This window comes from Plecotus auritus (genome assembly GCF_963455305.1).
Source record: "Plecotus auritus genome assembly, chromosome: 8".
NCBI lineage: Eukaryota > Metazoa > Chordata > Mammalia > Chiroptera > Vespertilionidae > Plecotus > Plecotus auritus.
Window position 1 is genome coordinate 155,494,355 of NC_137782.1, and position 13,092 is coordinate 155,507,446.

At 35.9% G+C, this 13,092-nt stretch overlaps 1 protein-coding gene across 2 annotated transcripts in view; it reads left to right on the forward strand.

Annotated features, from left to right (window-relative positions):
- The window catches only part of SOS1 (SOS Ras/Rac guanine nucleotide exchange factor 1), a 120,842-nt gene extending 108,057 nt beyond the window's left edge, over positions 1–12,785 (forward strand). Inside the window, exons 21-23 of one of the 2 annotated variants that reach the window (XM_080683092.1) lie at positions 5,114–5,158; positions 6,883–7,001; positions 7,916–9,778. In XM_080683092.1, the coding sequence (XP_080539218.1) occupies positions 5,114–5,158; positions 6,883–7,001; positions 7,916–8,404 (653 nt within the window). In that variant the 3' untranslated portion in view covers positions 8,405–9,778. Of the gene's footprint in view, positions 1–5,113; positions 5,159–6,882; positions 7,002–7,915 lie in introns of both variants that reach the window. The other variant, XM_080683093.1, reaches the window with a different exon arrangement.
- The last annotated feature ends 307 nt before the right edge of the window (positions 12,786–13,092 follow it).

Below are 13,092 nucleotides of genomic sequence, written 5' to 3' on the forward strand. Positions count from 1 at the left end.
TTTACTTAACACACTATTTATAAAATATTGTCATTTCAACATGAATTCAACATAAAAATTTATTAAGATATTTTACATTTTCTTTTTGTTTTAAATCTTCAAAATCCAGGATGCATTTATACTTACAGCACATCTCAGTTTGGACTAGCCACATTCAAATGCTTAATAAGCACATGTGGCTAGTGCAGGGGTGGGCAAACATTTTGACTCGAGGGCCACAATGGGTTCTTAAACTGGACCAGAGGGCCGGAACAAAAGCATGGATGGAGTGTTTGTGTGAACTAATATAAATTCAAAGTAAAGGAGCGGAGGGGAGAGCTAGAGAACCCTCCGCTCTTTCGGCTCCGTGGGCCGGATAGAACAGCCGAACGGGCCGAATCCGGCCCGAGGGCCGTAGTTTGCCCACGGCTGGGCTAGTGGCTACCAAACTGTATAGCTCAGGTGTAGCCCTTTAGAGGGAGCCACCTGTTATAAATAGATCCCCCTACTCCTATTAATTATTTAACAAGTTTCAGACTTTTAAAGCTCTAAGAACACACAACCTTTTTTCACTTGTTCATTATTAAATTAACACTTGAATCAAATCACCTTTAACCTCCACAACCACTTCCATATGTTTCTCCCATTGGCTGATGAGCTCATTGTGCAGATCCAATTCTACCCTACTACTTGACAAAATAAAACCCAATACTCAGAGGCAGCATGACATTATTATGGGGGAGGAGGTTGAGAAGCACTGACCCAGCAGTTAGGAATCTGGTTTGTCATTCCAGTCTGCTAGTGTGCTTTCTGATTTTAGGTAAAATACTTTTACTGAGCCTTCTGGGGATCAAACTGGATTTAAGGTTTCTTCCAACTCAGAGTATCTAACTTTTTAACAAAAATTAACTTAAAATTATTCTTTGGAGGTATATAGTTCTTTATTTGATCCAGAATTCTATATACTTATTCCTGTGTTATCCATGTATTTATAGTTACCAGGCAGTTTGTCTTGTCTTCATACCACCTAAAGTGGATTTGTTTTGAGAAGTATAGCATCTTGGCTTTATTTGGCAACTGAGGATTATGGAGTCATGTTATTCACATAGTAAGCTCTCAGATATTTTTGATGATATGTTCAAATAAACACCAGATTAAAAAAATCCCTTTAATTTTCCCCAACTCACAAACCACCTAAATTAAGTAATAAAATAAAACCAACTCTATTTGCAGTATACCTGACCTAAAATCATTATTTATTCTGACCCATTTTAACCGTTTGCAGGGCTTTTTCCCTAGGGCAGATGGCTAACGTCTATATTATAAAGATTCCCACATAAATAAATTATTGAAATCATATGAAAGACATTAATTACAAATTTTACTTCTCTTAGTTTAAGAAGTAGCTAAAAATGGAAAAGGTGTAAAAACAGGAGATAAGCACATTTCCTTCCTATTAGTACTAAGTCCCTGAATGGTTAGTAAAACAGTGAAGAGGAATGGTTTGGAATGCAGTGCTCTGGATCAGTGCTTTTGTCATAGGTGGCAGTGGGTCCATATTAACTTAAATAGCCACACACGAGGAGAAACTGTTGTTCCAGGAGTTATGTTTTGTAATCTTAGCCTGAGGGTTTTCTCAATTTCTTTCTTTGTGATAAAGATAACCCTATTACTATTCCCTTTGCTCTCAATAAAATTTAAAATAACTGATTTTGAAATAAAATAAACCAGCATAATATAAAACCATCTGTATGCTCTGTCCCTTACTTAAAATTTACCAGTGGCATATGTGTATTAAAGGTCCTCATCTGCTCTAGATCCTACTTCTGCTCAACAGATCTGCTAGTACTGGGTGGGGAGGGGTTCACCAGAACACCAACTTGCTACTGTGTCGCCATCAGAGTGAATACCTACTTCTTTGTTTCCCCATGGCCTGGCAGCCAAGAGCTGCTGTGTCTGCCTTCTTATGTCATTGAACATATTCCACTCAGTACAAAGAGGCAGAAAGTTCCAGTGCTTACGTTTTTCAAAAGGCAAAGTTTGACTAGAATTTTGATTAGTTATAATAGTACTTTTTTGCTGCTTATCACTCTTTTCCAAAATAATTTACTTTAAAACCAGTAATTAATTTATTCAGCCAGTATCTGTTGTATATCTCATTCCTTGCCAAACACACATCTTCTGAGAGAGAAAAAAATAATCATAGTACAAAGACAATCATAGTTAAATGCTTAACTATTGTTAAATGTTATGGTTTTCTTTGCACTATGATTATTTTTCATTTCTCAGTGAGATTGCAAGTTTTACCAGAGAAGATGTATGTGTAAGTGCTTGGCAAAATGCTATTGAGTAGTGAAGGCATAAATGCTGTAGAATTTACACAAAAATTACAGAATGGGCAAGAATGGCCATGGAAAGCTTTGTGAAGACAGAGGAAAGGAAACTGGCCGCCTATTTAGTGCTGCTACATACACCCTCCCATTCAGAGCCCTGCTCCGCACTTTGCCCTGGCGAGGTCCACCTCTGAGGTGATGACGACAGTGGCTGGGACAGGGGAAAGACCACCAGCTCTCTGCTCTGTTTCTGCTGCTGTAGCAAGGAGGAGAAGAGGATGCAGTGCTCTTGTACCTTCCTGTTGAAGGCTGCTTAGCCATAAAAGGGAGCCGAAGGTCTGACCGATCTTTGTGCTACACAGGAGCTTTAGCTCCATTCCTTATCAGGGAAGTTTTGGTAAGAAAAGGTGTAGTCCAAGCATTTCATGGAATGCACAGATTTTCTTCATAGAAGATTGTTGTATGTAGTTAGTTTCTAATCTGAAATACATTTGCACTTAATAGGCTTTTGTGAATTTAAGAAGTTATCCTTGTTCATATAATTTTTTTCTATAGGAAATGCTTATTTCTATTTCAAGAATGAGTCATTTATAAATTAGAGAGTATCTCAACAGTGGTTTCAACCATGGCGGTATACTATAATTCCCTGAGGGTTCTAATGTGTAACCAAGATTGGGAACCACTGTTCTGTTGTTTGGGATTTGTACTGAACAAATTAATACTATGTTTTAAAATTAATTACATTTCATTCCTAAGTCATTATCAACAAATGTGTTTCATACCCAGCTGACAAGAATTTCCAGTATCTATTTCTTGATTAGAACATGTATAATTATGAGGTTTTTTTAATAGCATTTTCCAGGCAGTGAGATCAAGCAATTAATTTAAAGTGACAGATTAGTAAAGTGCCCCAAATTAACCAAATGTATGGATCTAAGCCTGTGCTATATATGAATATGATCAAAGCCAAGTCCACGTCTGTGTGCACAAGTGTGTATGCATAGGTGTAATCATTTTTTCTAAAAGCCTGCAGTTTGTAGCTGACATGAGCTTTGTGTTTTTATTTTATTTCTATGTTGTTCTAAGTATGCTACCATGTTCTTGAGGCTTATCTCCAGGAGGCATAGTTATTTCCTTTCTAAGTGTAAAATACAGAAGCAGGAAAACACTAGAGCAGATACTCCCTTAACCCCTGTATGTCATAGGTGCCTAATAAGTAGAGAAGAGAATCACTGACAGAGCAACAGCTTCATTTAATATCAAAGTATAAAAATGAATTTTAATCTTCTGAGAGATACCTTATTAGAATTAGCTAGATTACTACCCTTTAGTAACCATGGCCTCCAAATAAATATCAGTACAGATGGAAAGGAGATGATGTTTGATTATTTGAAATTGGGGCTTTCTGGGGAATAAGACCACTGTATCTAGAAGTGGTCTTAGAAGTAATCAAATTAATAGTGTAGCCAACTCAACCTGGAACGTAAAATTATCCGTGTTCTGACCAAAAAAACTAGAAAAAGCAATGGTCCAAACTAAACAACTATATTGATTTAAAATCAGTATAGATTAGCCTTTTGTCTCAGTTCTTTTCTACTTTACTGCTTTTGGGGCCTTAGCTTTTATGATTTTCAATTCTTTTCTTAAAAGAATTAACACTGATGAAATTAGAAATTGTAAATTTATCAGTGAGTTGCCTGTATAAAATGTATCTAAACAACAAATGTTTATTGATTTTTTTAAAGTCCTCAAAAATATAGAAGAGAAAAAGCTATATCACTTTCAAGTTTGTTTGGTAATACCCAAAGCTGTAGTTATTTTATGATGAGAATATATGCCCCAAGAACATTTTCAAAGGTATCCTATATAATAAAAGGGTAATATGCAAATTGACCCTAACGGGAGAACGACCAGGGAACAACTGGTTGCTATGATGCGCACTGACCACTAGGGGCATACACTCAATGCAGGAGCTGCCCCCTGGTGGTCAGTGCACTCCCATAGGGGGAGCTCTGCTCTGCCACAAGTCAGGCTGATGGCTGTGAGCGCAGCGGTGGTGGCGGGAGCCTCTCCCACCTCTTCGGCAGCGCCAAGGATGTCCAACTGCAACTTAGGCCCGCTCCCCCCAGGAAGTGGGCCTAAGCCATCTGTCGGACATCCCCTGAGGGCTCCCGGGCTGCCAGAGGGATGTCTGACTACTAGATTAGGCCTGATCCCCTGAGGAGCGGGCCTAAGCCAGCAGGTGGACATCTCCCGAGGGGTCCTGGACTGCGAGAGGGTGCAGGCCAGGCTGAGGGACCCGCCCAAGTGCATGAATTTTTGTGCACCAGGCCTCTAGTATTATATATAATAATATTAGTAAGAAATTTCTTTTTATTTTATAATTTATATAACAGAGATTCATTATTTACTACTTATTTCACAAATTTGAGTTTTCAAAATCTTAGTACATAACATATTTCTATATGTCCAGCTGAATTCTTTGCTCAAATTGGGTTTATACCTATTTTAAATCTTAAACTAATATAGCATATTTTAGTTTTCTTATGAATGCTTTTAATTTAATTATTGACATCAAGTAGTGAATCTAAAAGGAATATTCAAAATTCCCAATATGATATTAACTCAATTTAATTCTTTATTTTTCTCAAAAGTAAGTAGTAATGAGCTTTTACTAAAGACTATTATACCGTTCTTTAAACAAGAATGACAAAAGTAACATTTTTATCCTAAATTTTTACAATTGAGTTAAATATATCAATGAAAAAAACAACACTACTTTTTCTTGTTTCCTTTCACAGGCAGCGATACCGTCTTTATCCAAGTTACACTGTCCCATGGCCCAAGTTAGTATATTTGGTTTAAGACTCAATTCTCGCTTTGGCTTTAAAAATTAAACCAAGTGTAACCTTTCCTGCTAAAACTCTTTTTGAGTCTGATAGTGTTGGTACCTTGCTTGCAACATCTTAGAAGTGAGGCCTTCACTTGTGCTATCTTTTGATCATAAATGATTTGCTTAACCTTATATACTTTTTATGCTTTCATAAAACCTTTTTCTCTTTTAAAAGAACAGTATTATATGGATGGCTTCCACATTTAACCATTTCTCTTTTCCAACTGTAGAATTTCAATTATTTAATGTTCAACTTGATAAAAAAGCAAGAGCATGCATGCGCATATGGGAATGCTGGCAGCTATGTGCAGTTTCTAAACCACAAAACACACTTAGCCTGGTGACAGCACAGATTGCAAATAACTGTTATTTGACTTTAGAAGAACTATCTTATAATTGTAACTACTTAAATTATATGGCCTATTCATCCCTATTAAGCAAAATAAAGTTCCATTGTAGATATTTGCTTTTCATTTTAAAGTAAACTAATAATTTACCAAATTATTCCATCAATTTTAAACTAATAAGCTAATATCTTTTGCTGTCCTTCATACAAATGATTTCAAAATATGTACAAGAAATACTAATTATAAGCTAAATAACATAGTCTCTTAAGAAAAAAAAAGGTAGGTGATCAAAATGTTACTCGGTTGAATAATATCAATACATAAAGTACTCTTCTTAAATTCTATATCGTTATAACATTTAATTGACAAAATAAATGCTGTCAGTGCTTAAAGGAAAAAAGAACCTGCCTGTATGATTTTGATTGTTTAAGTATTTTTTCATATCTTTTTTATAGTGCTCATAAAGTAGCTAACAACTTAATAAGTTATATCTTTCAAAGTGTAATTATTTACATGCCTATATTATGCCATTGTCATCAAAATGTCTGTAAGTTAGGTTCCAATTAGAAGCTTTACTTATTTTTTTTTGTGCCAGTTCATCAACTTATTTTTAAATCAGGTTCAGTAGCTTCTAATGTAATCTCTGTTTTTATTATCAGGGCCGCTTCACTCATCTTGAATAGCTCCATCACAATTAAAACTTGTAGATTAGAGTGTGATGAACCTGATCTTGCTTACTCACCAAGGAGAGCCTATGTCTAAGCAAAATGAGGAGAGACCCCTCCCACAGACACTAGATTCTCTCTCTCCCTGGCATCCTTGGAGAGAATTGTTGGGGAGAATGGTTAAGATCAGAAACTAATTCCAAGCACTATCCAGTAAGGGTAGGAAAATTCTATGTTAACAAAGTCGGGGGGAGGGGGCGTGGTGTGTGTGTAATGAACCCATCACAAAAGCTTAACAAAAATAATCATTCCAAGGGTTTTTAATAGTTTGCTGTCTTTCCCAGAAATCTGACAGTCTGACAGACCCAAATCAAAAAATTCCAGTTATAAATTAACAGTAGGGATGTTATTTTGTTCAAATGCAAAATAACAGAATATGTTAGGCAACTTTTTTTTTCTGAAAATTCTGCTAAAAATATTTCTGCATGCTTTTATAGCAGTTTGCTTTAATAAAGGAATACTATCAGGTATTGGTTTATTGAACTGCTTTTGATACTTCTGTACATTTCTTTTAATAAATACAAGCAGTTTCCAGCTAAGCCTTTTCAGGATTAATAGGTGAAATAAAATTCTGTGACCTTTTTAAAAATTTTAACATTCTACAGGATCTGCTTCAGTATCGTCTATAAGCTTAACGAAGGGCACTGATGAAGTGCCTGTCCCCCCTCCTGTTCCTCCAAGAAGACGGCCAGAGTCAGCCCCTGTGGAATCTTCCCCATCTAAGGTAAAGTAGAAACCGTGTGATCTGGAAACTGGAATCGTTGCAGTTCCATTATCCTCAATTGCTATGTGTAGTTTAGTTCTTACTGGATTAGATTAACACTTGGGAGTATTTGGGCTACATGGAGATTAAACAAGGATTAAGTACAGATTTACTATTTTATTTCTTTTATTCTGAAAGTAGTTTTTTGGTATATTATCAAAACCCTTGTTAATCTAAGTCATAGGTTAAATTAACAAGGAAAAAACAATTTTAATCTATAAAGTAAGACTAATATAGTCTCAAGCAGTTCTTAAAAAATACAGAGAGGGAAAGAAAGAAGGAAAGAGGTCTGAAGCTTTATATAAAAGCACATTTTAAGTGCTGCATGTTACCTATCTGAACCCTTTTAATAGTGAATCTGACATGCTCTTAAATGGGATTTTCATGCAGATTCTGAGTTGGAAGAGACTTTAAAGACTCATAATAGCTACTTTTCTACTTAGTTAAACTTATTTCTTTGCCAGCTCTTAACTTGATTCAGTGGTTCTCCAAGTGTCCAAATGGCAGAATACCTGGATAAATCAAGACACTCTTTATAGAACATGAAATATAAATATAGTAGGGTTAATATTGTAAAATTAACAGGTAACTTATGTTAAAAAAGAAAAGATCTTATATTAGATAGACTGATAGGTAAGCAGTAGCAAACAACAAAATTTGAGAAAAGTAATTAAAGTAAAAACATTGAGAAAAAATTTTTCATGAATTGGCATACCCTCCCATTTAAAACATATGAAGAACTACCTGATCCATACCTAGGGCTCTTCCAATAGCATGTTTCGAAAACCCCAACTTAATTTTAAATATGTTCTTGGTACTACATATGTGAAATTACTAATAAATGTTTTGGTGTGTTTTTTTTTCATTTGTCTTAGATTATGTCTAAGCATTTGGACAGCCCTCCAGCAATTCCTCCTAGGCAGCCCACGTCAAAAGCCTATTCACCACGCTACTCAATATCAGACCGGACCTCCCTATCAGACGCTCCTGAAAGCCCTCCTCTGTTACCACCACGAGAACCTGTGAGGACACCTGATGTTTTCTCAAGCTCACCACTACATCTCCAACCTCCCCCTTTGGGCAAAAAAAGTGATCACAGCAATGCCTTCTTTCCAAACAGCCCTTCCCCCTTTACACCACCTCCTCAAACACCTTCTCCTCATGGCACGAGGAGATATCTGCCATCACCACCATTGACACAAGAAGTGGACCTTCATTCCATTGCTGGGCCACCTGTTCCTCCACGGCAAAGCACTTCTCAGCATATCCCTAAACTCCCTCCAAAAACTTACAAAAGGGAGCACACACACCCATCCATGCACAGAGATGGACCACCGCTGTTGGAGAATGCCCATTCTTCCTGAGTTCCTCTGTACTGGATGTACATTTCCCTGTCCCCAAATCCATTGCTGGCAATGGATGCACTGAATGTGCCAGCACTGAGGAGTTAAAATGAGAACTCCAAACACTAACGACTCTACTTCAAGACGCAGTATAAGACAATTTTAACCCGTCCTAGACGAACATGGTATTCGTTTCGAACATGGAAAGACTGATCTAGAGGAATTGGACAACTGATTGCACCTGAAACCCAATTAAAGGGACTTTTTCCAGCCCTTGGGTTGGAGCCCTGTTTTTGTGAAGTGATCTTTATCATTAAAGGGATGGAAAAACACAGTCTCGTGTCCAGCAGGCCCACATGATGACAGTTTTTATAATTCAAAATATTATGCACTTTTTTAAAAAAAATTTTAAACAGGGATCTTCATATAACCCTTTGTTTTCTTTTGCTTTTATTTGTCCGACTTTAGAATATTTTCTTTAAAATCATTCAAAGGACTGTGAGGAAAGGCTGTGGTGCCTGACCTTGTTGGAATCAAGGCCCAGCATGTACTACAGTCCTGTTTACAGATCATTACAGTGAATTGAATGAATTGAATGGGTACCAAGGCTTCACCAAAGAGGTACTTTTTTTTTTTTAAGAATAATTATACCAATTTTAAGAGTCTATCCCCACCCATCCTCCCTATACAAACAAAATGTGATGGTGTTGCCTTCAAACGAGAATTTTTGTGTCATTAACATGACAGAAGAACTTTTTTAAAAAAAATGTAACTGTCAAGTATACAATTTACATTTAGGAGACTGTTAATCTATGCTAGGTTGTCATTTCCCCCCCTTCTCCCACAAAAGTTCACTGGTAATCCACGTCATGGCTCGTAGCTGTCCCTCTAACCGTACTGTGGAAATGCAGTCACCCAGTGTGAAAGAAGCACTTAGTACTTGCTGGGCATCACTGACACCATTCATGTTTTACTAATAGTTGAGTAATCAGCATATCTAGAATTACCTTGCATTGCCTAAATCATGTGTATATAGTGAATGTTATATAATAAACTTGGCAGGTCTGTTTTAATTTAATTGAATAAAGATACAAATACCTTGTTGACTGGCATATATTAAATTATTATGTGGATAAAATGGTTGATTCTTATTTCTTTCAGTTGAAACACACACACAAACACTAAGCATAAAAGCGCGCATTGTGGTATGCCTTGGTTTCTAGTTCTGGATGTATGTATTCATCTTAAAGAATGATCTGAAGTTACAGTTTGGCATATAGGATAGTATTTGGTTAGAATAGGATGGGTATCTTTTAAGCAGAACTTTGCAGGTTTTTTAATTTCCTAGGCCACATGTATACAGTTTGTTAAAGTTTATATTAAACATTCTACCTTGCTTGAGGTCTTTGCTCTATCAGAACTATTCATAAGAGAACATCTACCTACATCGTTAAAATGATAATATGGATTATTCATTAAGCCTATGTACTGATCTTCTGAGTCTAACAAATACTGTGACTGAAATGCATGCAACTTGCTGAAGAGAAAAAGTTTTCTTAATCTCCACTATAATGTCTGTGAAATGTGCAGTGTTCCATCCTTAGAGAGTCATCAGTTCATCAGTATCTGCATGTGTCTGAAAAATGAAGCAACATGTCAGCAATTCTGTTAACCATGCCATTAGAGACATTTTAGAAGTGCTGCATTATGGTGAAAACCCAATACTTTAATAATTTCCTGTGACATGTATTAGAGCATTAAATGTACATTACAATAATACAGTATATAAGTCCTTTAAGACCAGAATGTTGATTGCATCATCATTAAGCAATCCATCCTAGCATCTGCTTATTTATTTGTTAGAGTTGAATCTTTGTTTAATATCTGCACCATTCCTATAATGGTAGGTAGCCTTTTTAAAAGTCTCCCAAGAAATTAATTTCAAATCCATTGTTGTATACACATGTCCGTAAGACCATTCAATAGGTACTTATCTAAGCCTACTTACTAGTGCTGCTACAATTAATCATAATACACATTCCAGAATCTCCCATGACTTTTTATTAGACCAGCCTCATTGTCCCTAGGATTTCCCTTTTTATGTCTTATTGATCATTTCTCTTTTTAATTACCCCATCCCCACTCCAAATGAGAACCTGAGAAGAATCACATTGGAGCCCATTTAGTATCTGGCCAGTGTGTTCACCTTCAATAAGGGTTTTCAACCTGCCTGATGGTATAAAGGGGGAAAGAAAATCAAGATTTGGAGCTCTAGTCATACTTTGCAAGGGGGGAACCATTCTAGAACCGGTGGTTCTAGGAGACCACTGCATTGGCTTTGTGTGCATTGTGGCGAGAGGGATACTTTTTTATTTTGAAATGTGACATCTGGGTAAAAATATTTTCTGCAGTGGTAACTAGAAAAATTCCAGTTGGATACCCTTAAATGGTGGTGAGAAAACTGTATCCTTGCCTTCACCTTTGCAACATTAACTAGCTGACAAATTTATTGTTTGTAACTAAAATGTACTTAGGGACAAGAAGTGGCTGAGAAGATAAATGCATCACCACAAAATTCTGCTTTTGAATCCAGGACATTATAAGACAGTCAAGCAGCATGACTTTTTCAAAACCAGGTTTCAAAATATGGAACATATCTTTTAGAAATAGAAATGTTCTTAGATGTTTCATTATCTTTGGATCACACAATGAAAATGTTTCCAGGTTGGATTTATTTAAGTCGGCTAATAACTAATATAACAGAAAGGGAGCCTTTTCACATATCTAAGCACTTTTAAAAGCAGGAACAGATAAGTACGTTTCTAAATTTATTCAAAGGTTATTTACTCTTCCCAGTCTTCAATGTATTTTAAGAGTACAAACTATCAGGAAATGTACAAACACTAAAAGTTTGTTTAAAAGTTGTTAGGTATCAAATTATGTATTTAGCAAGTTACTGTGCTCTAACAACTCAATGTTTTGCTTTACTGGATCTGAATTTAGCAAAGAGCATGCCACGTGAATTACACTACAATCAACAACAGTCTAGTGAACAAGTGCTATTTTAAATGGAGGCTATATTGTGGTTCTAAATTCTTAATGTTTTTTTTCCCCACAAGTCAAAAATTAAGCAAACCAAAAGTTAGTTGGTATCTATGATCATGCTCTTGTCTTAATTCTCAAGTTTAGCTTACTTTAGTCATGTATTACATTGTCTTTTAATGACAGCTTAAATTCAGTTTTAAATGGCTCAACAAAATGAGAAATGGAGGGAGGGGTGTCCCAATTTGTTAGTGTACATAATATTAAGAAAAAACGTTTTTCCCTCCAGATTTAGAATGAAAAATTTAACCATTTATTTCTTGGTGTTCTGCTGCTATGGGTAGATTAACTTGTTCTTTTAACCTATATTGTTTGTTATACAAGTGCAGGTCCTGTTGTGTTGCATATTAATCTTTACCAGTAAAATAAACATCACAAGGCTAGTATCAGTTTGGCTGAAAGAATTATGCAGTAAGATTATTTATAAGGGAAAATGATGACTTAGTTTACTTATTCAATAATTTTCTTTTGAACATCTCATTACTAGCTTTTAAAGTCATTTCATAATCCTTTATACATGAGCCAATACAATGTTTTGAGCTCTAGTTAAGAAGCATGAGATCTATATGATAAATCTAAACAATGAAAGCACTTGTAACTTGTTTTGTAAATTTCATGCCTTATTTTCCATTTTTGACACCGTAAAGTGCATTTTTTGTCGACTGTGAGTAAATTTCCCTTTTGCCTTTAATGAAAATAGTGCATTAAGTAGCCAATTGCTGCAAAATTATAAAGCAAGTTAGCTAAAGGTGGATCATATTGGACTACCACTCAAAGAAACAAGATGCATAATGATGGAAGTCACATGTGTGGCTTTAGGGAGCGCACACCTGTGCCAGATGCATGCCACTTTCAGTAGCTGCCAAATGTGCCTTTAATTAAGAACATCTCTAATTTTTTTCTTCGGATCAAGTCAGCATTTGGGGGCGGGATCAGGGCAGGGGACTTTGGGGTGCAAATATCTGGTGAAATACCAGAGAAGAAGCCTTTGTTTGTCAAAGTGACATGTATAACTTTAGTTGAAACATGTTTATGTATATATGCGTGTATTTGCCTTTGTTTAGTAGCACAGTATTTGCTAAAATAATTGTCAAAAAATTGCTCTGTCAGTCTTACTTTAATGTAAAAACAAAGTGTGGTCTATACATCTAATATGGCCTTTGTACCTAACTATGTTCGTAGGTAATCTTTGTACTCTATATGCAGCAGTATTTGGTTTGCATTTAAAGTGAAAATAATGGCTGTTATTTTTCTGGCATTACTAAGATAAACTGAAAAATAATAAAGAAAAATGCCTTACATAGCCCACAGTGTATTATTTTTGCATGTATTTATCTTAGAGGACACTATTTTTAATGTCATCAGTGTTTTTCATCTTAGCTCATACTTGCCACAGTGAAATAGTTTGCTCTTTATCATGGCCTTGCCTTGGAGGTGCTTATTCCTGTTATCACAATATTATAAAAGAAGTTCAGTATTTCCTTCTGTATCAAGCCCTGTGATTGTAGTGAGTGGGAGGACATTGAGATGAAAATTAGTACTTTAGTGATCTTGGGTGTCACCTGGATGAAGTTTCAGAGGCCTAAGGCATTTGTAGCCCATAAAAG